This window comes from Periophthalmus magnuspinnatus, chromosome 15 (genome assembly GCF_009829125.3).
Source record: "Periophthalmus magnuspinnatus isolate fPerMag1 chromosome 15, fPerMag1.2.pri, whole genome shotgun sequence".
Lineage (NCBI taxonomy): Eukaryota > Metazoa > Chordata > Actinopteri > Gobiiformes > Gobiidae > Periophthalmus > Periophthalmus magnuspinnatus.
This window is the reverse complement of record NC_047140.1, coordinates 17,366,164-17,394,038: the sequence shown is the minus strand read 5'-3', so window position 1 is coordinate 17,394,038 and position 27,875 is coordinate 17,366,164. Positions and strand designations below refer to the sequence as shown.

At 38.3% G+C, this 27,875-nt stretch overlaps 1 protein-coding gene across 1 annotated transcript; it reads right to left on the bottom strand.

Moving 5' to 3' along the window:
- On the bottom strand, positions 1-3,153 carry nkx6.2 (NK6 homeobox 2). The gene is made up of 3 exons (XM_033979656.2): positions 2,427-3,153; positions 1,769-1,941; positions 1-1,483 (listed from the first exon to the last, which is right to left on the bottom strand). Exons 1-3 carry the CDS (start codon positions 2,854-2,856, stop codon positions 1,235-1,237), a joined length of 852 nt encoding a protein of 283 aa, XP_033835547.1. The 5' UTR covers positions 2,857-3,153; the 3' UTR covers positions 1-1,234.
- Between the last annotated feature and the right edge of the window lie 24,722 nt (positions 3,154-27,875).

Here is a 27,875-nt window from a genome sequence, read left to right as displayed (position 1 = left end):
GTTAAATAATTTATTCATAATACAAAGTGTTTTCTTTTTCTTCCTGTAACTTTCTGGAAGCAATAATACTCTCTTTAGTCCAACAGAAGCAGTGGTGCCGCTCGGAGAAGATGGTCTCAAACTAATTAAACCACATAACGTTTGTCTGCTGCTGGTGAAAACAAGCCTTGGATTTACTCTGAATATTTACAGTATGTTTGCCTGTACATGAGTCTGCTGAACAAAGAAGAGCGGGGGGTGAGACAACAGGGGATAAGCGCATGTCCACTGCTTCACAACATATAACTTACAGTAAAAAATATATACAATCTCACATACAAGTTCATCTTTAGGCTACAGCACGAAGCATTCAGTCGTGTCCACTCAACTCCTCTTTAGCCTGCCCCCCTCTGCTCGCAGCGCTGTAGGACAGTGGTACCCTGGTTAATCTGAGCTTTAAAAGCATCACAGGCTCTTTACACCTGCCACATGAACATGCATCTGTACCAGGACCAGTGTTGGAAAAAATTAAAACAATCTGTAGAAAATGTGAGTTCAAATAAATGTCCTCAAACTGCCATTTTAAACCTGACCTAAAAAGTCTTTAAAAAAAAGACAAAATACAATACAAATACAAAAATGTTAAATGAGTTATTTTTTGCCATTTAAAAATGTATAATGGCATGTTAATTTAATAAACAGAATGTTTATAATTGTAAACTATAAATGTGTTTTTAAATTTATATAGTGCTATTAAAATTGCCCCATAAAAAGTATAACTTTTTTAACAGAAAAAAACCCTCTCAAAAACATTAGTCTGTAAGCTGATGTGTACGATGCACAGTGCTGTTGTAAAGTGGTTTAGCAAATGACTGTTCACGGCCCTAATTTGAAATTTAAAAAACCCTCTAAGACTGTGTTTTAGTCATCCCAACACTGGTCCGTTGTGTGTAGACATTTTAAAGTTTAGTTTACATTTATAGGTTGTGTTAAAACGTATTTAAAGGCGTAAAAACTAAAGTTTGTGACAGTTCGTCGCCATAGTAAAGGTATTTGTCCTTTTTATGACACTCGGCTCCCGTAGAACAGAGCGCGCGTGTCTCCGCATTCTTCACAACTTTCCTTCTGTAAAATTATAATTTTTTACGCGTTTATCGCTCCAAATAAGCGACTTGTCTTCATGTCCGGGGCATGTTCAGTGCAGGTGCAAAGGGCCGTGGGAGAGTGCGATAAAAGTCTCTTTAAGCTGTGTCCATCACAACGTGTCCGAGCTGTTACTGCACGGGCTCAGCAGCGCCAGGTTCGTGGCCTTGTGCTTTTTCAAAAGTCTCGTGATTTTCTCGTCGTCTGAGTTCGGGTCCAGTGGTTTGTTGTACTCGTCGTCCTCCTCGTTATCTGAGCTCTCCTTCATCTTCTCCGTCTCTGAGTCGTGCTTCTTTTTGGCCGTGGCCATTTCCGCGGCGTGCCTCTTTCTCCATTTGGTCCGTCTGTTCTGGAACCAGACCTGTGGATGGAGCGGGTAACGGTCAACAGTTAGTCAACAGTTAGCATTAGCAACAGGCTCACGCGGACTTTATCTATCACAGCAATACTTTAAACCCTATTTAAATATTCACACAAACCATATTCTGTCCAAATAATTCCAGCGTTTCTAGTATAGCCAAATGTGTGTGATAAAATGCAGTCCACTAAAGCGTGTCTAACTTTATCCTTACATTTAACTTAAGACGTAAAAGGCTAACAATAGGCTAATAATTGTGCACTGAGGTCATAAATGCATTGTAAACACCTTGACTTGGCTCTCGGTCATGCCCAGGCTGTAGGCCAGGCGGGCTCGCTCCGGTCCCGCCAGGTACTTGGTCTGTTCGAAGGTTTTCTCCAGAGCGAAGATCTGCTGTCCAGAAAACGTGGGTCTGGAGTGCTTCTTCTTCCCGTCCTTGTCCAACATGAGGTTCGCTTGAGCTGTGGAGCAGACACGGTGTTACACCCTGTACAAACCTCCTTCATCTGTGTTCATTTTGGATTAACAAGTGTTTAGTGCGGGCTCAGTTCAACAAGTTAAGTGCTTAACATGCGCAGACAGATTATGTTTTGTTGATTATGTTGACTCGGTTTGCGTATTTTATTCACACATTTCTTAATTTTCTGGTTTAATCTAGGTCCTAGATCATTTTAAAATATTTAATTCTGCAAAAGCAGCAAATTAATTGACAATTTTTCGTTCGTGGGCTAAATAATTGGAGAATAGAGTAAATGTACCTGTTTCCTTATGTGTCAAAAAGACTCATTGATATCACAAACCCTAACCATATAATTTGATATTTAAATCGTTGTTAATATTTGTTCGGTCAGTCTGACTTTCCCTGGTTAAAGTAAAATAACTTAATAAAGCCCTTGTAAATCCTCTGTCCCTCAGATAATGGTCAGTGAAATAGTGCTGTACTTACTGGGACAAGGGACTCTTGGATCTCTCCAGGGCGACCCCTGCATCACGCCGGGCCAGAAGATGGGTGCTCTGCCCGGGAGCTCCGCCAGCGGCTTGGGGTACCGCGACACAGCGGGGCTGAAGTACATCCCGGCGGCTGCGGCAGCAGCGGTGGTGGCCAGGCCGTTTATCCGGGGAAACCCCGAGAGCAGCTGGCCCGCGGTGGTAATGGGTCGGCCCAGGATGTCGCTGATGCCGTGCGGGGTGCCCCCAGCAATCTGGGAGCTGATGTTGGAGAGCGGGGGCGCCTTGAAGCCCGCCGGGCTCTGCTGCAGTGTGTACGGGAACAGAGACGTCTTCATCTCGGTCATGTTGTGCAACGCCGCCAGCGGGGTGCTGCCCAAGACGAACGCACTCTGCCGGTTAGCGTCCATCTGCCCCACCGCTAACATTTGTGATCATGAACCGGACGAGCTCCGTGGGATAAGAAACGTCAAGGTAAATAAAGCAAAGTGTAATAAATGCGGAGAGGCCGATGGTGTCGCCCGCTCCAAAGTATCCTGAAACACGGAGAAAGTTTCAGATGACTTGTCTCTGGGGAAGCGCAGCGCTGTACCGTCCTCAAAGTCCCGCTGCGGTTTGTTTTGGTCGAGTGTCAGCTGGGAGAGCGCCCGGAGTATGCCACAGGAATCCTCCGCTCTCTGATGATGTTTTTAGTGGTTTTGATGGGAACCATTAAAGGGCCGCTCGCCTTTCGATAAATTGACTCGCTCTATGGCTGGAGTGAAGCGGGACCCGCTGATAACAGCACAGCCACCTGCACGCGCGCTATTCCCATTGGATAAGACTGAGCGAGGGCGGCCGCTGATTGGAGGAGACAGAGCCTTCACTTCTTCACACTTCAGACTGTGGAGATGGATGGTGAGTTGACTGGCTGTCGGAAATACTAGCTTCAACTTTAGCCCTATATGAGAAATGTTCTTATTGTGGAGACATTTTACACCAGCTAACTCAGGAAGACATTTAGGCTACATAGTCTACACGTCTTTATAGGGTCGTTTTGTATGTTTTACGCAAAGCTGGGTTTGATTGGAGATTATAACCATATCAATGTGGGAGTGGAGGGCTTCATTATACAAAACAAAAAATAAAAACAGACTAATCTTCGTTCCAACTCGTATTAAAATGAGAAAATGTATCTGCCAATTCTAGCTGTACACAAAACAAACAAATGATTGATTGTATTTTTTGAATGTATGCCTAATCATCTTGCCGAGTTTCAACATGAGTGTCCGAGGGGCCCTGAACGCCTCAGCAGCTTCTCACTCTATTAAGATCCGCGGAGCTGCTGTTAATGATGCGTCTCACACCGTGGAAATCATTGTTTCGGAGCTTCACAAAGAATATGCATTTACATTATGAGCTGCAGCTGGCCGGGACAAGAGTGCATTAAGTGGAAACGGACTCTATAGTATCTTTGAAAATGCTCTGTTATGTTAGACTGCATTAAGTGGAAATTAATCACTAAACTAAGGCCATTTCGCGCGTATAGCCAAACAATTTACAAACACCACAACTTCAGAATAAACTAGCATTTCTTATAGACTAAATAATATTTTACTGTGTTATAAAAGCACGTATTCTCATTATCTTTAGTAGCAAGCTAATAAATAGGCCTAGATTAAATAAGCTTGAGGCCTTTTGAGATGACAGCTATTAAAAGCCTTGCGTGCGTAACGGGGCTGTGTTTGGTTTTACGCGGGCGTGATAATGTGTGTTTTTTGAGACAAACTGCGGCGTTATTAGGCTGAAAGTGTGCGGCAGACGAGCGCTCTGCCCGGGCCCAGTCATCACCGTGAGTGCAGTAATATTTTATGGAGATGTGGGGACGGTTGTAAGAGTGAAATATGACACAGCGCGTTAGCATTTGAACAGCTTCAGTAAATGCACCTAGTCGTGGCCATTTGCAATGCGCAGGAGGAGCGTGGGGTGTACAAAGGCGAGATGATGATTCACTATTTTGACTGTATTTCTTACGCACGGGCAGCGCACGGTTTAATTCCGCAAATGCTCTTCACTTTCAATTTATAACCGCATCTGTGGATAATATTGTGGAAAGAGTTGATGGAGGTGTTCTGGAAATAATCACCTACATTTTCAACAGATTGGCCAAATTTCACATAAAAAATGCAAGTCTTAACAAAATGCGTAAATGAATAAATCAATAAATAATAATTCACAGTAACATTGCAACTTTTTCTGTAGGCCTATAAAACAGACTGATATTTTATTTTGGGATTATTCTATACGTTTTTTTAATTGAAGCAATTGTGGAGACAGGCTCATGTTATACTGCCACTACACTGCAACAAGTAAATACTATTATGTTTTATTTTTTAACAATTATAACCTTTCAAGATAGTTAATGCGTTTTAGCAACACATTATTCATCGTCTCCACAATCAGTGGTGTTAAGTTACTTTTGTAGCCACAGCTGCCCTGGGATAGACTGACGAAAGCAAGGCCTGTCCTCTGGCCACCATCAATCACTCACGCTTGTTCAAGGCACAATAAGTTACAATTATTTATTATTTTTGGGATGGTAGTACTAGATTCCATTATTACCGTTAGAATTAAATCAATACAGTCATAATGTTAGTCTTACATTGTGAACTTGCATATAAATTTGTGAAATGCTTTTTTATTCTAACCACAACTTTTATTCATTTAATACATAAAGGTAAGATGACAAAAATATGCATTTTTTTGTATTGCTTTTGTTTTTCATATAAAGGCTGAAGACTCACCCAATAAATACCCTAACCCTTGTAAGGTAAATAAGTACATAATAGAAGTTCCTAACAAAAGATATTGTCAAATATAATGACATTGGCAAGTATGAATTTTGCCTAAATTAGTGTTGTTACAGATAACTAATCTATGCACACTTCAGGTTTAATAAAATGACCAAAAGATGGTTGCTGTAAAAGTCATTTTTACTTGGAAAACCCAGGGTACCCTTTTTAATTTACAGAAATGTGTCCATCCCATTGCAGTGAGTGTTGAGTGAGATAGTGGCATATTGCACCAGGCCCACCGCCAAAAGTGTCCTCACTGTTAATAACCTAATAACAGTGTCACATAATGAACGGGCTAAATTTTTATCTCTTAAATTCTTGGGTAATTTAAAGTTTAAACCCTTAAACTCAGATTTGTTAAAGAAATAGACGTGGCGCTCATTAAATGAAAGGGAGGTGCCGTTTTTCATTTGTTTTTATTGGAGAAAGTATTAAACTAATGCAATATAATGTTTTTAGGATTGAGATATGAGATGTGAGTGGGTGGAGGTTATGTCTGGAGAATTAATTCAGAATTGATACACAGAATAAAGCCAGGCCCGATTAAATTAATACTGAGGGATTAAAAAGGGAACTTTCAAACCAAATAGGTAATGTGATAATAATTTTGTGGTCATTTTGAGCAAATTGCTTGCGAAAACAGACAGGAGCATCATTATGCATATGAACTGCAAATGAAGCTACCAGAAAGAGAGAGTATGCCATTTAAACAAAAATAAAATATGACCAAATGAAATGGGATTCATATTCATTGTTATGTCAAGTATTGGTTACAACTGCAATCTGTTGATTATCTGAAAAGCAAAAGTAGTAATAAGTATTCTGCATACAGAAACATTGAACCAGTCTCTGACATAGCCTTGTTTTTATTGGTCTGTAAACAATTAATTAATACATTGTTATAAATAAAACATAAATTAGACATTTGTGATGACACCATGTACAATCATAAGATATGATTTTGTATAATAAATCATGTTACAGTTTTGAGTTGGCATTGGATCATAATTGATAATGCTGTATACACATCTTTTCAGATTGAGTTATTCAGCCATAGTTAATAATGCTGTTTTGGAGGAGATAACGGTTAATAAAGAGTGTAGATAATCTTATCTGATTGTGACCTGAGCAGCAGTGACAGCAGAGTCACAGATGTGGAGACAAAAAGAGGCCTGTAGGAGCCCATCTGTTCAGTCTATGAGGCACTGGATGCATTAAACATACAGTCAACAGTAAACACCTTCAAATCTATTAAAGGCATACACACTGCTTGCTAAGGAATCATTTGGGGTCATTTAGGGTGTTATTCTTATCAGGTACTATATATTTCAGATAACTATGCGTTTTAATTACAATCGGAAAGTGCTTATTCTGTAAGAAAGGGCACACAGCAGAGGACGATGGGCAATGAATTGAAGATTACTTAACCAGGAGCGCCCTCTGCTGTGCTGTAATGGTTCTGTCTTTGTCTGTTAATTCTTTTCATTTCTAAAAATGGGTGCTGCTGCTGAAACTTGTTGTTACAGTATGTTAGCTTAGCTTTTGAGTACTTAAATCCAAAATTATGTATATATTTTTTCATTTAATTAGTAATGTTTGAATTAAATATCTCTCTATCAAATCAGCTAGTGTTTTCTCATTAAATTATGTGTTGATATATACCACTAAGCTAAACTACAACACTGCTCAAACACCAGTTAAAGTAATATTTTATTCTGTAATTATAATTCTGTTTTTCCAGGCAACTATTGTGATGAAATTTTCTCACCACTAGATGGAACCATGTGTCAAGATGAAACGTGCAGTCCTTTTGAACGCAGGTACTCTTTCATTCATTTTTATCAGGTGTGTCCTTCTAATAGTTGTGGTAAATGGTTACATTTGTATATAGCACTTTTCCACCTTCACTTAAGCTTTTTACATCAAGGAATCCCTCACCCATTCGCACACACACTCATTCACCGATATATGAAGATACTGGGGGCAAGGGGGGGTTAAATGTCTTGCCCAAGGACACAACAACAGCATTCATCTGTGGGAGCTAATAGTTATGTACATACAGGCAATATTGTGCTATTATTTTAAACTTTAATTTAAACTGAAAGTTCATGGTGTCACAAAATGTACTGTCTCTGTTATGTTGCTCTTTCTGATAATGCCTGAAATGCCATACAAGCTTACCTTCAGTAATTTGCCATGTAATCACATAACAGCCTCAAGAGGATATCCAAATGATTTTAACCTGTTTAATAGCAAACAAAACTGTGGTCCTAAACCATTCTACCACTGCTGTTATGTCAGCCTGTGGAGATCAGAAAGTACATTACTGCTCAGAGCTGGAAGCAATAACCGTGGGCTTCAGTGAAATGAAAATCAGCTCAGCTCTGATTGACTATAACTTAGAAAAATATTGTTTTTGGCAGAACATTGCATCAGGGAGGAACAGTAGTGAGGATTGGCTTCATGGCTCCTTTGGGATTGTGATATATGGTCTACAGAAGTGACCTGTAAATAACCTTATGAAGTGCAGTGAAGGCAGTCTTGTACTCTTGTTTTTAGGGCACCGCAGATATAACTTTGACTTTGTAAAGGTGAACTGTATTGACTTTTTCACTCACGGCACTTACTGACTGCTCGTGAAATTATTGCTGAACCGAAATGTTTTGGAGCTCAAAAATTCATGTGGACATACAAAGTGTAAGCGCACTCTTTGGCTATTGATTACTACCTTGAGCACTTGTTCTAATAAACCACCAAAATTAGAAATATCAAGCTCAGATCTAAATGCCTAAAAACAACCGTTATTAGTAAAATCCGCCATGTTTGAAGCAGCAGTGCAAAACATCCATATTGATGCATTAATTATAATGATGTATATGGTGCTTTTCCAAAAGCTCAAAATCACTTTACATTTTTGTGCATTATTCATTTACTTCATATTTGGTGGTGGTTTGACCACTAGCCTTTAGGCAAAACTTTTTTTTTTAAGTAAGCAAAAGAGCAATGGACCAACCGGATATATTGCTGGGTCACTTCTGATAAAGATATTTACTATAGTGTCAGTATACTTTTGAATGAATACTTGGTTTGTAGTATCGCGCATCTTAAATGTCAGTAGGGTTTAACATCATGACATGTGATGATACCATCCTGAGCTCTCTAGTTCTATAAGTTGCAAATGTATTCTGTAGTGAACATATTCTCAATGACTATTGCATATTTAAAGAAAAAAAGTGTGAATACATCCCTGGGTTAAATAAAATGTTACCGGGTGCTCTTTGAGGATAAAGTGGGTGAGTAGTATTAGAAGGAAACAGAAGGAGACCGGAGGCAAAGCAGACATGCCGAGGCGTATTGACCGTGCAAATGGTCTTCTTCGGAGCAGACATAAAGATGTTAAAAAGCCACCAGGTGGCCTTAAATATAAAAATATTGTCATGTGAGGTGGTCATATGAGATCGAGAGACCACCCATTACAAAAAACACATAGCCACAATACATTTCAATAGAATAATAGCCACAGAGAAGAGACATAAGAGAGAAGACTTACATGGAAACAGCAAAATAAGGGACACTTGCTGACTGCTCATAGCTATGTCTACTATATGACTCTTATTGTGTGTACAATAAGAGGTGGATAGCCAGTAGGACTAACAGCTATATTAATCTAGATGATATTTTTGATTAAAATAACAAAGCAAATATAAATTTAAATATATCAAAATAATAATTGTATAAAAAGGACACCGTTTGAAGAGGTTGTTTTCTTAGAGGAAGACAGAAAAGTTAATGTCCTCATTAAGACCTTGAAAGTTAGTTGCTTGCCGGGTTTCAATCCAAAACATGTCCCTTTTTAGCCGGCCCCGCTCCTGATAGATTTGGAGATGACTTCCAAGACCATGACTTAAAGAAGGTTGATGGTGCACCCAGAGAATTTGAAGTGTGCATTTGGGTAATTGGGGTTTTGTGTCCGGTCTTTTAATCTCCTTTGAGTTAATCAAACATAGAAAGTTAATAATAATTATAATAATAATAATGATGATGGTAATAATAATAATAATAATAATAATAATAATAATAATAATAATAATAATGATAATTAGGATGATGATGATGATGATAACAATAATAATAGTCAGGTATTGGTGGTTTTCAGATTCTACAGTGTGATGAATCTATTTCCAGACTTGACGTGTAATATACAGTGACTTGGTAGATTGTGAGGTGTAATTCATTAAATCCTCATTTACTTCCTGTCCTTTGTTTAGTGACCCTGCAGTGGTTTCCCCTTCCCTGTATTGAGCCCACTCTGGAGCTAATGGTGTAAAATGGTTGTGTTCTGCCCAGGCCTGTTAAACTGGAGTGAGTGTGCTGCTGCTGTAATGTATACAGTGACAGTGAGTGGAAGCATGTGAGACACGTCGCTCTGTGGATGGATGACTGTTTGGCTCTGGCTCTGTCTGAATCCATCTACACCTGGAGCCACTGTCACCACCAACTATATAACTGTAGGAGGTTTTACAGAGAAACCATCAGCTATAGAAAATATATGAGCTTTTGCTTGGAAAGATAAATGTACAGAGATTGGGATTGTGTCATCAAACATTACCGGAAGTTAGTTTAATACTAAATTACCCAGCTGTTAATGGGGTGGTGCCACAGCTTTTTTTGTTTACTTTTTATATGGTTTTGGCTAATGCATTTCTATGAGTAAGGGAAAGGACACACACCTTTCTTAAAGAAGTGTGGGGGATCTGAGCAGGAAATATGTGTCTGAAATGGGTTTATACAACTCACATATGCTCCAAACGATTTACTTTTCTCACATGTTCTCTCATGGACGATGGACTGGGCCCTAAATATTACACCCTGGTGATAGAAATAAAACATTAGGAGCTTATGTGAGCTGTGCAGACCCATTCCTTTTTTCAGGCAATTTTTTCAAGAATTTCTGTGGACATTTTGTCTGCTCTCAACAAAGATGGCAGAGTTTGCAAGTAGCAATTTATGTATGTTTTCCGATGTGTAATTATATCATGATTTTGATTAATTAGTGTTTGTGTTTAGAGGTTTGTAAATTGCAATTGTTGGTTGAGAGAAAAGCAAAGCCTTTTTCCCTTCACAAATGTCAGCTCAGGTCTTTCTGTTGGCATTGACATTGTTCTTTCAGGTACTTCAACTTTGGCTACAACGCTGCCCTGTGATTGGTCTGATGGGTCAAGATCACTGGCATCGAGTTCAAACACATCGGCAGGGGAGGTTTCTTGTTAGTCTTTGAACTCACAAAAAAACATGAGAACTGAGAATACACTTTTGCATAAGTTTGTTTTAATTTTAGTTAGATCGATAAATGCCTTTCTATTTTACGCTACAAAAACTAGAAAGCTTGATTGGCCCATGTATGTATTGAACACACTGCTAGTTAGTTTTTGGCCAACAAAAAAAAAATTCAATTGGTTCTTTGTATAAACACTGACTGAATTTACAAAATTGCATATTGCACTTTTCTTTTTTTTCTTTTGTTTTTTGTAATTCATGTAACAGACAGACCACTTACAAAAACAATGGCCCATAAAATTGCTGACAACTTAATAGTATAAAGATATTGATTAGATTCACAACTGCAAATGGAAGAACAGATTATTTAAACTGAGTTACATCATTGTGCCAGAAGGTTGACAACAGCTACTGAAATAATTACACTGCGCAAAGTGCATATCCCTAGAGACAACAGAAGTCTGATTCTACCATAGATTTGCTGAGTAAGTCCACTCTAGGCGATTCCATTTGCAATCGGAATTACAGATCTGTCCATCACAAAACATTAACCTTTTCCCAAAATGTTGACGCCGTGAGAAAAGCAAGATGAGAGTATTGTGAAAGTTCATTTGTCAGTGCTGTTCAGCAAATGATGTCTGTGTCCTTTTCATTGTTTGAACAAACCTAGCTGTGGAGGAAGACATTCTCTGTGTGATCATTGCATTGATTTGAGACATAAGGCTCAGCAGTAAACAGGCAATTATGTGTTTATTGGTGCTCTTAAAGTCTGTCTCTTTGACATTTGTCTTTTTGTTGTGCTCTTCAGCTAACCAGATGAACATTTTAACTTTGAAAATATCTTGATCAAACCTTTTTTGCTGTAACATTTAAAGTTCAAAATATATTTTAACTAACCTTAGTATAGCTTTAAAGATTCAAAGCAAAACAGATGAGGGACATTTGTTTTATCTATATTGGCAGCAAAAGAAATTGCACCATGATATTCCCCATTTTTATTTTATTTTCACAGTGAACAAGCTCCATCTGTTTTTTACATAACGTTCGCTCAAAATGTAAAGGTAAATTACGTAACTTTTTTGGTGAGGTCTTCTACCTGCTTATTTTGTTATTGCTTTACCTGGAATGTGTCACAATGACATTAACATCAATTACAGAGCATGCAATCTTCCTGAGTGGGGTCACCGTTCTATAGATCTGACTTGTGACTTGGAGAAGTTTGATGCCCTACTGTGGGACATTCCAGACAAAGCAATTACATCATGGAGAAAAGCAGATGTTGCACCTTCTACCAGAAAAGTTCCTCATTTGCATGGTGCTACCACCTTTAATGTGCACTATGCAAATTCGATTGCTGCAAATCCTTTAAAATGAAAAAGCTCTGTTCTGTTTTGTAAGAAAAGTCTGGTACAGTGCCTTTAAATGTTGAAAACAGGACCTAGCGACATACATTTGAATCCACCACTTTGTATAGTTTTTGTTGAAGGACGTTTTATAAGGGACAGCTCATCATTGCCCACTGCTGGCTGAGGGCCCACAGCTTTGGCCATCGCTGAAACAATGATGGAGCAAATAAGCAGCCAAGAGTATTATAGGTAGATGAGGGATAGGAGCTTATCTAGATTAAGACAAATGAGCCTCAGGGCTTGGCAACGTTATCCCTGGTTTGAACCGTTTCTGGGTCAGGAGCTGCACCTACTATGGCACACTTCACCAACAATGCCCAGTCGTATTACAAAAGCCATCTCTAATGAGCAGGTTTGCGCAACAAAGTTTTTAATCCCTGATCTAAATGGCTTATAAAGGCTTAGTTTTTCTTTAAGGATGCAATTAGTGTCAGTGTTATTGATCGATCAGCCATGCGGAGAGTGTGAAGAGGAAGGTGGATGTCCATTCTGGCTCAGAGACGCCTCCCGGGGCCAAAGTACCCATCCCTCCTCCCAGAGCTGGAGCAGGCAGGCAGCAGGGCAACTCATTTGTGCTCTAATAAAGACGAACTGGGGACTGTTGCAGGAAAGTGGCTGCCTGTGTAAATGAATGGAAGGAAACCTGTTAGAGATATGTCCAGGATCATGGCTACAATTAATTACATGTTGCAGCAGCTGTGGAGCTCTGTGAATGAAGAGGTGTGATCGAGAATTCAAATGATGATGCCCAAGAATAGATGTAATATAGAGTTGCTCGTCCAGTATTTTATCTTGTCATATGTTGCAAAATGAGGCAACAGGTACTTGCTGGCGCTCTGTAAGCACTATAGTAAAGTTGGTGAAGTTGTAGTTATGATGATTCATGGCTATTGTTAGTAAGTTGTTTGTACCTTCTTGTACAGTTTTATGCCTTTACCTGTTTTTGACATCCAATCTTGCACTTTTCTTAATACGTAATAATAAGCCTTTTCTGGTTAACAACTTAGTTTTTCCTTCTTGAACTTTTGACCTTGTTTAAATGAGAATAAATACGGTCAAAGATCATAGGATCATATGCCATCTCTATTGAAATGTTATGCTTTGACAAGACCAAACTGATACGATCTTAACTGCAGATAAAAATGTACTTGTCTGGCTATTACTCCTAATGGCTAAAGATTTGCAAGCTACACTTACTCATGCTTTGTATTGTCCCATATTAAAGCACTATGTAACTTTTATGGTAGGTCTGCTACCTACTTCTCTCAATGGAGATGTTATTGCTTTGCCTGGAATGTTCCATAGTACGGCATTTAACTTCTCTGTCTCCATGGAAACAAGCAGACGATGCTGCTAGGTCAAGACACTGGTCAAAACTGTGGTGAACCCCGTTCACAGTAAGAATGCATGTTTTTCAAGGTATTTTTGAGCATTAAAACACTTGCTATAAATGCAAGATATATGAGTTTAATACTATATTGAAGCATCTAGGCAAAGCAATACAATGTTCATGGAGACAATCAGGTTGCGGATCTCCCATTGGAAAAGCCTTTTATATAAGGCAAGTTTATTTGTATAGCACAATTCATACAAAAGGTATTTCAAAGTGTTTACAGAATAAGAAGTATATTAAAATCACAACACAAATAAATAAATAAATATAATATTTGTTAGATTACTGATGCTTTACCAAGAGTAACATACTAAAGTTCTTATTGTTTGGCCCTCTTTCTCTCCAATTGCCCTGCTCCTCTGGTCCTCCTGACCTTCTGTGCACATCTGACACTCAGGTGGGTCACATGTGTCCCATATGAAGCTGAACATGTCGAGTAGGATAGCAAAGGCCACTGTTTACGTCAGGCAGCAGCGGCATTGTCCGGATCCTTTTGGATGTGGTTGTGTTCATGTGCTCCAGACACTGTAACATGTGTGACAGGACATGAGCCAGCATCGCTTTGATGTGCCTGCAATATCTTAGTTATTTAAAACAATGCATGAAGGCATCATACTGTCTGAAAATTCTCTGAAGCTTTTCAGACACACCAGCTGTGTAAGGAATAGTTACATCTTTCCTTCTAGGTTCAGATTCCCTGTTGTCCTGTTTTTTTAGCTCTCTTAGATCTATTGAAGGTCCATTTTGGATATCCACAAGCCGAGAGGGTTTTCTCCACATGTTGTTCCTCCTTCACTTTTCCCTCTGTGTTTGTGGGCACCACTTGAGCTCTGTGTTGTAGAATACAGATAGCTCCGAGTTTGTGCTGTAGTGGATGGTGTGAATCAAAAAGCAGGTATTGGTCAGTGTGTCTGGGTTTCCTGAAGACTTCTACCTGGAGACCCTCCTATAGTTACGGCACAGTCTAAGAAGGCCAGTTTGTTGACAGTTGACAGATTTAACTTTGGCTTTTACTATGGATCAGACCTGTACAACTGAGGGGTTAGACAGACATGACATAAGAGTGCCATTTCGCTGCAAATTCTGTATGATTGAAAGACCCAGTCACGCATAAAAGCACAAAAGACCAATGTGATATTTAATATAATAATAATACAAAACACTTGTCTAGTGCTTTTCATGACATTAAAAATGATTCACACAGTTCAAGACAGACAAAACAGAAATGAAAGAAACAGACTAAAAATGTGATGCAGTTTGAGACAAGTGAGCATCAAGATATTTTTGAAGACGGTGAGTGACGATTAGTCCCTAAGGTGATGTGGGCAGGGAGTTCCAGAGGGTGGGGGCAGCAGTGGAGAAGGCCCTGTCCCCCCAGGTCTTGTGTTTAGTTCTGGTGGGGGTGTGGTGTTGAAGGAGCTCAGAGAGGTTGGTGGAGGCCAGGTTATGGAGGGACTTGTATACAATGCTTAGGAGGATCCAGGGAGGCCTCTGAGGACAGGGGTGATGTGTTGATGGGAGGAAGTGCTGGGGAGGATGCGGGCAGCAATTCTGAATGTACTGGAGTCTATTGAGACAGTTGAAAAGTGAACCATAGAGGAGGCTATTGCAGAAGGATGGGCAGATATTCCGGAGGTGATAGAAGGCAGCTTTGATGATGTGTTTTATGCGGTGTTTGTGGGAGAGGGTCTGATCAAAGATGATTCCAAGGTTCCAGTGGTGGGAGGAGGAGGGAACTGAGGAGCCGTCGATGGAGAAGGTGAGGTTATTGTGGGTTTTTTGTGCTGATGATGGTTATTTGTCACAGTTGAATTGGAAGAAGTTCAATTGGAGGCCGGATTTCGTTTCATAGATGCAGTTCAAGTGTGTGGCCAGGGTTAATGATTTGGTGGACAGGTAGGTGTTCGATGTCGTCTTCACAACACTTTATCCTCAAAGCATTGAAGGTTGTGAGTAGAAAGATGAGAGAGGCAGGATGGCACTGAAATCATGATTAATAATGGTTGTAAGACTGGTAAAAAGAGATATGAGAACAAAACTGGCCAGAGACATTCAACCCACCATCATTCATAACAGTTGATAAGCAGTGTGATCCATGTCAAATATTCAGATAAAACAGAAGATGTAATTATATATATATATATATATATATATATATATATATATATATATATATATATATATATATATATATATATATATATATATATATATATAATATATATATATATAATTACATCTTCTGTTTTATATATGGGGTCTAATGTCAGTGGTTTACTGGACAATACTCATAAGTTATTATCATATTAACTAAGAGAGAAGAGAAAAGAATTAGCTTTTTCAACCTATGAAAAGTCTCTGAAGGAACTGACCTTGAGAGATGCCTAACATGTTAAGAATATACTCATAGGTAATTTGTTACTAAATATTTACCTACCATACATGTCCATTTTCTTCCATTGTGACAGTTTCTCGCTAATTACAAGCTATTTTAATTTTTAAATTAAAATAGCTTAAATTTTAACATTTTTATATCTTGCTATGTTAGCAATTAATATATCATGTTCTGTTCTTATGCGTCATTATATATGGCACACTATTTTCCTTGATTAACTACTATCTCAAGGCTTAATTCTCACACTTTCATGAATGTAATTATCTACATATGTATTTTTACTGGGAATTATTGCATTAAGTTAGTAATTAACTCAGAATGCTGTTGCTAAAGAAAAGAAATGGCAGAAATGATTGTCATGAGAGTGTGTTCCTATATTGTAGCAATCACCTCTAGTCTCTCTCTCTAAAACCTTCAAATCAGGCTAGAAACCTTGGGTTAATAATGGACTCCACCTACATTCTACACATACATTGCAAAAATCAAAGGTATACTGTCAAAGCCAGACTCAGAGAGACTTATCCATGCATTTGTCTCTAGTAGGTTAGACTACTGTAACGTCCTGCTCACTGGCCTCTCCAAACGTGCGTTAAAACAGGTGCAGTACATCCAGAATGCTGCTGCTCGAGTCCTAACTTGAAGTACGACCAGGAAGTACGAGCACATGCGACCTGTGCTCAGGTCTCTGCACTGGCTTCCTGTAGCTCAAAGAATAGACTTAAAGCAGCTCTGCTTGTGACAAGTCTCTCCATGGCCAAGCACCAAAGTACATCTCCAACATGTTAGTGTCATATGAACCATCTCACACTTTGAGGACTTCAGGGACCAGCCTGCTGCTGGTGCCCAGAGTCAGGACTAAAGATGGAGAATCAGCGTTTCAGTTTTATGCAGCTAAAACCAGCAACAATCTTCCTGAAGATCTGAGACAGGCCTTTACTTTGACAATGTTTAAATCCAGGCTCAAAACGGTTCTGTTTAGCTGTGCATATGACTGAAAGATTTTTATTCTGCACTCTTGGCCTGGCGTGTTCCTGATGAGCTGTTGAATTGCAAACACTCTCTTTAGATTTCAAAGCTCCTTTTTTGTTTTTTCTTTTTTTTTTCAAAGCTCCACTCTGTCCCTGGTAATGCATACCATATTTTGCTAGAAATACTTTGTTTTTCAGTTTTTGATCAGTGCAGAACTATTTGGCCTATCTTTGGCTTTGAAGACCCCTGATAATACAAATCCTATTAGGATATTGTTTTGTTACAGCATGTGAACTTTGCAGTTAGATGGTGGTGCATTGTACCAACAATTACCGTACATGTTGCAGTTTGAAAAATAGTTTGAAGAAATTCAGTGTTAGAGGGAAATAGTATGGAGAGATGTTAGAAAAGGTTTGAATGGTATCTGTACAATGTTTTTGAAAAATAGATGCTTCGACTGCCATCAGGAAGACATTTTCAATCTGAAAGTATTGGATTGAGAAACTAGAATTTATACTGCTCTAAGGTAGGGGTTCTAACATGTAATCTGTTCTGACCTTGTTTACTAGTTTTGTGTCGTATTATATTGTCCTTACTCTCTCACATCCGTAAAGTTCCATTTTAGGACCTGTTTGTGCCTGAAGTACCAGAATGCATTGTCCACTCCTGAACGAATGAGGGATTGCACTGACTGAGTCAGATACAGGCTAATAAAGTGGTATTTACAATAAGCCACGGAGTCGAGTGCTGCAGAGCAGGTCTTTACAGCGAAACAATGTGACTCGCATTTACAGGAATGTAGGTTTTTTATTCTACTCTGATGAGTTCCACGAACCATTCCACGCTGGTGATAGTTAAGTATATCAACCTTCTTTTTATTGTGAAGAGGCATTTACAAAATCTTACAAAATGCGTTGTTTTAAAGCCACCTCTTTCAACACATTATTGGAGATTAACATTTTTGCTGGTTATTACAAAATAATATCTTTCATCCATATATTCTTCAGGTTTGTTTTTTTTTAGAACAAAGTGAGTATAGTTATCCTGTTAATGTAATGCATTTCTGTTTCTGAATCAAGCATCAATTTACATGGTGCAGTATTCCAGCATCATGTCTATAGTTACTTTAGTCTACTTGAATATCTTTTTACTGCAATGCAAAGGATGTGTGGATAAGCCCAACACCTTCTGCATACTCTTAAGAAGTACAAGAAACTAACAGCAAAAAAGTCAAAACAGTAGTTTTTTTCAGAACTTCAATTAGTCCCTATAGTTTTCTTTAGTGTCGCGCTCTAGGTAGTCTGTCTGGACCTGTCTGTGTCTAACACACAGCCTGTTATCTCTGGTTCTGTCAGGATGTAGATTGGCCAGGTGACCCTCTTCTTGGATGGGCCGTGTAGAGCAGATCCTGGGCCCATTTAGTGCCTGTGTCCCTCGAGCTGTCAGTAAGGGAGGCACAGGGGCTTATGAATTCACATGAGGCTGCTGCTGCCTGGGTTTATCACACCGACCGAGCTGAGGAGATCCACTCTGCTCCAACTTTTCACAAGAGGAAGAGCCTGTTATTCTACACATGATAAACTACAGGCAGTCCCTTAAATGAACAATATGTCTAGCATAAAATGGAAATGGAAAGTTGCATTTGCATTTAAAGCGGACAGGTTGAAATCATTAGCAAAGTAAAGGAAACGTGCACAGCTATGTAAGGTGGCAAAAATAAATAGCAAACCTTTTATGCAGTCAATAGTCCAATAGACTGAAGAATCGCTCAGGGACAATACGTCCTTGGTCAAAGTGGGAATTGAACCTCAAACCCTTTTGGTAACTGTTAACCTTAAGCACTATGTGATTTTCTACATTATAAAGAATAAAACTAAGGCATTTTATTTTTATTGATTGTTTTAAATTGGAGCTATTTGTGAGTTAAGTGCAAATTCAACTCAGCATTGGGATATTGCCTTGGCCTATACTTTTACAGGTTTTGCTGCTTATTAAATTCTTTTTCTAAATTATTCATATGTGAAAATCTTGTGCGACGTAAGGCTTAGTGCTGCTTAATATGTGAAGTGTGACTAATGGGGCGATAGCGGCTCAGTGGTGTTGGTCCCCCAACCTGAAGGTCGGAGGATTGAGTCCCGCTCGGACCAAGTTCTGTCGTTGTGTCCTTAGGCAAGACACTTCACCCACATTTCCTAGTTTGAAAGTAGTGTGTGCATGAAGTCTGCCCCAGGGCAGCTGTGGTTACAATAGTAGCTTACCATCACCAAGTGTTGAAATGAATGAATAATGACTATAGTGTAGTGCTTGGAGAGGCTTTGAAAAGAGCATTACAAGTGTAAGCCATTATTATTAATGCATTTAGACACATATGTGCATATTTACAGACTGTGCATGTTTTTAAGTAAAGCGTACCTCTAAGTGAACTGCCGTCTGTCAGTCAAATTGCTTGACTTCCTGTTGACATGTTCAGAGCTTCTGTTGAGTGCTCAGATGAGGAGCTCTGGAAGTAGCAAAGGAACTATGGGTAGATTCATGTTCACTGTGCAAATACTTTTATTGTGCTTAATTGCATTGTCAAATACTGTAGTTTGATTGGAGTCCTGCTCAAATGCTCAATTCAAAATTATTCTTTCATAAAGGCTTTTCCATACTATTTTACTGATTGAATTAGGGCTGAAATAAGTGACTAAACTGATAACTGATAAATCACAACTTATCGATGATTGAGATAATTTGTCAACCAATTTAGTAACTAGTAGTCTAGTAATTGTTATCTAGACTATATGCAGACTCCAAAACTTGCCATGTCTCACACAAAGCAAGAATGACGTTAAGTGGCATCATTTGGTTAAAATTAAAAAAAATAAATTCTTGCCTTTTGCATCCCAAACATCTTTATTAATTGAAAGAATCAATACTAGATTTATCAATTACCAAAAATAAACATGAGTTGCAGCCCTAGATTGAACTCTCAACTAAGAGTATGAAAATGAGTGAGTCAAAGAGAAATCTGTCATTTTGTTGTTGTTGTTTTTCAGTTATTAAGACTGTGTATATGTTTTTTCCAATTGGACTGAACTGACATGATGGTAAAATATGTTAATTAGCTACCTCTCTTTGTAACAGCTCTGCACCACTTTCAGTGTCCTTCTTTGCTACAAATATATTTGCTAATGATTTTAAAATTAAAACTAATACACATTCTGCAAACCGATTATAATTCCACATCTTCCTACTCCATTAATGGCTTCTTGGAGCCAGCCTACACTTCGCAGAAGGTCTGTCTTTTGGCTCCATTGTCTTTTTTGTGTCTGCATCAGTCTAAAAGACTTTCTTCTGCTCTGTTTGCACACTTTCTGAGAAAGGGCTGTGAGTCCAAAGAGGATTTAAGCTTTATTTCAGCTGAGCAGCTCCACGAGTCACACATATTTCTCAGACGGACGTCCACTACACTGCCTCGTTAACCTTCAACCACACTCCAAATGTTTGCTTACCTGTGTCATATGTGCATTTAGTGACTTTTCCAAGTATTTCAATTATTAAACCAGATACAATTTGCAAAAAAACAAAACCTAAATACATATATTTTTTTTCAATATCTTTAAATAAAAAATACATGTATGGTATATTTTCTTCTGCATTTGGTTTCACCCATCATTTCTTACCGATGAGGTAACCTGTCAGGAGCAGTGGGTGACTACAAAATAGAATAGTAATTAATCTACAGATCCTGGGTTAGGCTTGGTCATGACTATGAGTCTACGACAGGGGTGGGCAAACTTTTTGACACAATGGCCACAATGGGTTCTAAAATTTGACAGAGGTGCTGGGCCAGGATATATATGTATATATTACATTAGAGATTTGGCGTGTAACATGTAGCAAAGCATGAATATGCAAGGCTCATTGTACAAATTGTTTTCCAAATGCACAAATTAAATTCATAATTAATTTATTAAACTTCAGTTAAATAAGCACAGCAGAAAAACACAGCAGGAAACCTTACCTATTTTAATATAATTTGGTCAGGTTCAGTGGACTGGATTAATAAGCCCAAAGGGCCATGTGGGGCCCCCGGGCCATAGTTTGCCCATGTCTGGTCTACGACTATGTTTCTAGTTGCTGACACCTCTTTGACTAACAGCAACAAATTAAGACAAAGAAAGAATAAATGATTATCACAAAGATAGACTGATTTGCTATCATTATTTGATTAAAAGAGTTATCATTTATAATGGTCCATTCAGAATTAGCTTGAAGAGTGACGACTGCAGTGTGAGAGTTTATAGATACAAGATATTGCTTTCGCTGCTCTTGGCCTTTGGAGTCCATTGCAACAAAGGCACCTCATTCTTAGTCTAAATGATACATTTTGTCATAAAAGACAAGTAGTTTGATGACTGATTGAACCTGTTGCTTTACGACTGTATTTATTTTTGGTCTGACCTTGTGAAGTGGGTCATCTTCTGTATTAGACAGGAAGTGAGGCACATCATGTGTGGGTGTCCCATGTGGCTGTATATGGAGGAGGGGCTGTGATTTGGAGGTGACACATATTTTTATATTTATTTATCTTCGATGTGAACAGATCAACATGTGTGTGGCCTTCACAAGTCTCGGGGCGAACAGCTGAGACTGGCTTTGTTTTTGGAGTTTTCACCCTGGCATTGCCCTCTATATGCCACTCACAAATGTGTAAGATAGATTAGTTAAATCTATTTTTATGCCTTGCAAGGAAAAGTCAAATAAGCTTTACATTGAATTAGGGCTGGACAAAAAAACGGTTAAATCAATTAATTAAAATTGAAGTTCAAATCGATTTGTTTGGACTGCTTTGAAATCAGTGACATCAAATGAAATGTTGGGGATGCATGTTTAATGCAGTTGTTTGTTTTATCTCATTCTTAAAAGATTTCCTCAATGGATTAAACCTGATCACTAAATAAAGAGGAGCAAAGGGAAAAAAATGAAAATCAAATCAAAAATCGAGTTTTACATTCAATGAAGTTTAAACATGTTATTTTGTATATATACAATGTATATATACAATAAGTGATTTACTCCAAGGAATGTTTGCTCCAATATTCCACAATAGAACTTCTCTACTCTATTATTTTCTAATAGGACCCCTTGACTTCAGTGTGATTTCTGTGGAGGAACTGTTGAATGTGTTGCACACATTTTTTATTTATTTATTTATTTATTTTTAACCACAAGGGCCATATTGAGCACCTCAGTTCTTTTGCTATTTTGTTTCTGATCATTCTTGTCCAAAAACAAATATCCGTGAATTCTCTGTCAGCTATTGACGCACCATTAGCACCATTTATATTTATTTATATATTTATGTATTTAATTAGTTAGTACTAGATTAAAGTGCTTAAAGAAATCTTTGCTATCAAGTAATGGGTATCAAGCTCATTTATGGATCAATAAATGCAAAAATTGCTAATTGGCGAAACATGAAGCTGCATATATATGTCTACTACTAAACCATGGTTCAGTCTCATCAATCATCATGCCTGTGTAATTTATTCATGTAAAATATCCAAATATTGCTATAGGCAGATCTCATCACCCATCCATCAGCTGAATCTGCGTAGGGTTCACCATATGTTGCCATGAAAGGGCATTACGGAGAAATCTATAAACATGAACCAACACTCTCATACTAATCTCACATGGAGGAGGGGAGGACTTTCTCAGAAGGGCTCTAGGCTCCTGGAGAGGGACAGCTGCTCCTACACATCCCTCCTTAGGCCACTGTATCCACAACATCTACCGCACTAATCGCCTCTTTCACCTTTAATTAAAACTGGAATATTTTCCATTCATCACACACATGTAGTGAAAAGTTTGACTTCACTGATTTTAAAATAACTCATGAGCTTAGGGGAATACATTCATTGCCATATCTGTTCTTTTGAAATGGGAAAAGTTGAGATGGTGGTGATATGTCCGTAGCTAAAGCCACTGCACTCTGCCAAGAAATAGTCCCACAATAACTGCATGGTAAAGCTAGATAAATGTACAGTTGCAATATATTTACTCAGGAGGGGTTGCTGCAGTTCCTGGTGTATTTACTAATCTAAACGTTTTATATAAGAATAGAAAAGCTTTGGGGTTAGCATTTTTATCACTTAATCAGAAAACATGTCCCTTAATGATAAATTAAGAATAAGAAAATTGGCATGGACCTGAATAAACACAAACATTCTGATAAGCTTATCCAAAGTCAAACTCCATGCAAACCATGTGCAGTGTTTTATGTAAAATAAATGTCAAAGGTCAAGTGCAGAGTATAACCTGGAATTTACACATGGAGCTACAGTGAAGGGTGTAACAAAGCTCCAAAGGTGCTGCATATGTATTTAAAAGCATCAATTTACACCAGAGATGTATATATGCATATGTAAATGGTTATTGCTTTGGTGTAAACACATAATGTGGCGCAATTATTCTGTGGGAGCCCTTCAGTGTGTAGGCAAACAATTTACCTTTGGTTTTCTTGAAAATGTGGTTCAGATGAAGTAGGTACTACTTGTGTTTAGCTGACTTACTTTAGATAAAGTAATGGAAGAAATTCTGGCCAGCTTTTTAGCAAGTCCGTCCACCTAATTAAGAACGCTATGAAAATTCTTATTCTGGCATTTTTTAAGATGTGACACTCCTGTTCTGTCCGAAGAAAATGAAACAATAATTAAGTCAGTAACTTTGTCATTATAATGGAAAGTGATCCGACATTTACTGCGCTGCACCTGGAGTGTAGTTTGTAAAGGTCAGGCCACAGAGACACCAGAGGAGTCCAAACGGCGCCCACGTCATATCAAACCAGAGCAACGTGCGCTATGATTCAATCCTACGCTAAAAGGTTACAACAAACGAACTATTTAACACCAAAGTCATTTGCGTGAGCACTCGCTAAAGGTTTCTCTTGCTTCATGCGACCATTGCATATTATTAACATGTGCTGGAGAACATGGGGCATTGTGTACAATTACAAAAGCACAATTAGCATTTATACAAGGTGCAGCAGGCGAAGGCGATAAAGATTATTTCACTGAGGTTGAGGTTCAATGCTGACTCGTGACTTAATGAGATAGTTCAATTAAACTCCTGCAGGCCAATTAACATCTGTGCACCACTATTCTATGGAAATGAATGGGAGAAAGAATTTGAACTTTTCATTAATTCATTGATAATTCATGAAAGAAACACTGACCCCATTTAGATGTGGCTTATCTACCTGAGTGACTGGATGGAGTGTGGCACATGCAAGGTTTAACGGACTAAAGACTGTTGGTCTCACAAGCTAATCACCAACTGGAGTTGGGAGTTTGGATCCATTAGTGGTTAAGTTGACTTATGTAGTTAATATTCAGCATGGATATTCCAACAACAAGAAATTAAGGGGAAAAAACACAATTCTATGTTTATACAAAACTTACTAGCATTATGGGTGACAGGTTATATGCTTTATTGTTGTGACCTATGGCATCAGAAGTACATGGCTGGAGGTTAATGCTCGAGAGCTTGGGATTGTGTGGTCACACCTGGTTGAATTTTAATTTAGCCTAATGTTAAACAAAACTATATCTAAATACTATATTTAACCTTACCTTCCAGAATGATATCCCTGTATATTTTGTACAGATTGTTATCAGTCTGGTCCCCACGTTCTCTGTTGCCTCTCAAGCCTGGTCAAACGTGATCATGCTAATTTTATTTTCAGTGACATGTCTAATGAAGGAGCTCATTGGTCATCTATGATTTGTAAATAAAATCAAATGTATTTCACCTCAAAGTTTAGTGCTTCGCTCACTGATTATGCAGAAATCTGCAATGTTTTTCAGCCCGATACGAATATAGACGGACCATGCATGTCTCCAAAAGGCTAATACACCTGTCAATCACCCTCATTTGAAAACACGGACATTCACCAGTGACCACACTCACATCTTCGTAAAGTATTGAAGAAGTATTGAAGAAGTGAAGAAGTATTGAATTATGGCAGTATTTAACCATAATTCAAAAGTATTCTGACACTATTGATACGTTTTACTATCAATAGTGTCAGAATGTCATCGACATTCCTTGGGGATGAAGCTAACTGAGGGCACTGCTCTATCTGAAACTCTGTTAGACTTCAATCTGAGCTTTGTTTTAACACAATGTGACCATAAAGAACTGACTTAGATTGAAATACAACAGATGGTCTTATTTGTGCTGTTCAACATGTCCATCTCAAATAACAGTACAGTCACAAACACTAGCGAACTGTTTTTCAGTCATTCTCACCTTTTTTGTAGAAAATCAAACATCTAAACAGGACCATGAAAACTTGTACTGATCACAGGTTTCTGAATATGTGTTGTTTAAACACATTTGATATTTTTTCATGAGTTTTCAGATAATCTTAATCTGGCTGTGTTTCCTTATGTGTGCATTGTGTCACCATGGTAACTGCAGAACATTCCTCAACGTCATAGACATAGATGCAGAACCCTCAAGAGTTGAGGAGCTAACTAATCTGAAACTGGAAACCGCTATTGTTAAAAGTTTCTGTATGTAGGCTAGATCTAATGAGCTACACTAAGTGTGAACTGAACCTGAGACCTACTTAGCATAATCATTTAGCCTTAACGAGCCTAATGGCTAGCTCTTTTGTTTTCTTTGTTTCCTTTGTTTGCTTTGGGTCTAAGGATGGAGTTATAAATAGGAAATAAATTATGTCTAAGGCCCCATTCCTGTTAACAATAGCTGTTTACAGTTTCAGTATAGTTAGCTCCTCCCTTCAAATAGACATAAGGCAGTGTCAACCAGCAATCTGACCAGAACTGAAGACTGAAGACTGAAGCAACTTGGATGACCAGTGAAACGTCTTCATTCCTACTATCTTTTGTCCAGTTGACCGATTTAACTATGGATCACACCCGGACGATTGAGGTTTTACACAGACAATATTTATTTTAACAAGGTGATGCTGCGTGTCCTTATTAAATTACAATCTATATAAAGTTAAGTTACAATCTATATAAATCCAAAACACCATAGGGCGGGCCAGGCCATTGGAAAACACTACACACAGTTAACTTCAACCCAACACGATGCAAAGCTCTACAATTACACCACAGATGAATTCACTCAAAACAAGATCAAATGTAATATGATGGTAAACACATAATGGATTTAGAGTAGGGAAGTGACCCAATAATAAAACAAAAGGACATACAAAACAAAAAGGATGAAGACAGCCCACTCGCACAAGTGCTTCAGATAAAGTAACCAGGTTTTACCGCAGAGGGTAAAACTAAAACACTAAACTAAAACAAAACAAAAGTATCAGTATAAGGACAACAATTAACGTTACAAATGACCAATTACTCAAATAAACTTTAATCAAATATATAAAACCATTAAAAGGCTGCATACCTGTGGCGTCAACTTCCCACGCCCCTTCATTCATTTAAGGACATCCATGCAATCACTCATCTTCATTAAAACTACAAGGCCCTGCCATACAAAATACATCAAAACTTTGGTACAGATAGGAAAATCAATATATTACAACAATATTTACCAAAGTTGCCTCAATTATCATAAACAAGTAAACACAAGAAGTTTGCCCAGTTAACTCCCTGGCCACCCACAGGAAACAAAGAGTCAAGAGAACTTCTTCCTTTATGGGATAATGCCCTGGGAAAAAGGCGACACCCAGCGGTGCTATTCATTTTCATAGAACACAATATCTAATCCAGGACCTTTTTATTGCAAGATGAGAATTGCTAACTACTTGGTCATCCAATTAGGGATCAGCATGTTGGGCTAATGGTCAAAAACAACCATTTATGTAGATGGTCTTATCCTCTGGTGTTCCGATGGGCCTGATTATGACACATACCATTATTATATAACTGTTACTTGAAGAGATTAATAGAGAACGAATGAAAAGAAAGTGAAAGTGCCCATATGTTACTTGTGCCTTGCTCTCCCTTTACCCTATAATAGCAACTCTATCAGAAACCCGGCTTTCGTCTTCCGTTCAACCAATAAACTAATGGGTAGCTAAATGCCAGTCCATTTCCTATACTGTGAATTCCTGGAAAGTGCTGACAATAATCATCTGTCTCTTTAAGGGGGGTGGGGGGTGTCTGGGCCTCTCATGTGAGAGATAAGAGACTAGGCAAATGAACTGGCGACGTGTAATGCCATTCGCTTGACTGGCATATGCAGAAAGGTCCAGGAACCGAGTCATCAAAACAAAGTCACCAAAATCTTATAGGGAGCTTGCCAGAGTTCACGACCAAGACTGTTTGAAGTCGCAAAGGTCTACAGTGCAATGGGCAAACCACTGGAGGTCCAAAAGGTGCGTAAATAATGTTGACACTGCCATAGGTCATCTACCCTTCACAACATGGAAACCAGCAAAGTCAATAAGCTGGGTGACATCAGCACATATTTGATTTGAGCTCACCTATCACAGGGAGAAGGCAGATGACTTAGACTGACTCAGCACCAACTTTAAAGCCTCTGTTTTGAAGGAACTTATTATTTTATTTCGAAATTGTTTGTTCAGGGTTTCTGTGTTGAATTGGATTATTTGGAACTGATCTAAATTAAATTAGAAGTCAATTATGGTGACTAGTATAATTAGGAGCAACAACTAGGTTACCTCAATCAATAAATCTATTCAAATTCTTAAAAAAATAGTTGAAAGTTTATGCACATTGCTAAAAGTTCAATAATGCATACAGTTTTATTGACAGCACAAAACTCAAATGATGGATTGTGCCAGGGGTGAAAACTAGATGAAAACAGTTATGCTGGAAGCTCACAAAGACACAACACTGTAATCCTAAAAACTGTTATACTGTTAGTTTTTCATATAATAAAGTAAAATTTGTTTTGCCTCAGTACGTAAGTGTGCTGTCAGCATGCTAGTCATTGCAAAACTCTGGTCTGGCCTCTGTAAATTGTAAAAAGTGTTTATAAACTAATTGTGGTGAATAATTAAGTTTAGGTCACTGCAAACTGTTCTGTTTTTGATGTTTTGTAAGACCGTATGCAATCAGGCACAGCACCTTTTAAGTATTTTAAATGTGTAAGAACATTTTTGTCCAATCAAATTAATTACAAATTACACTGTGAATTAGCTCTGTGCTGTACCAACATA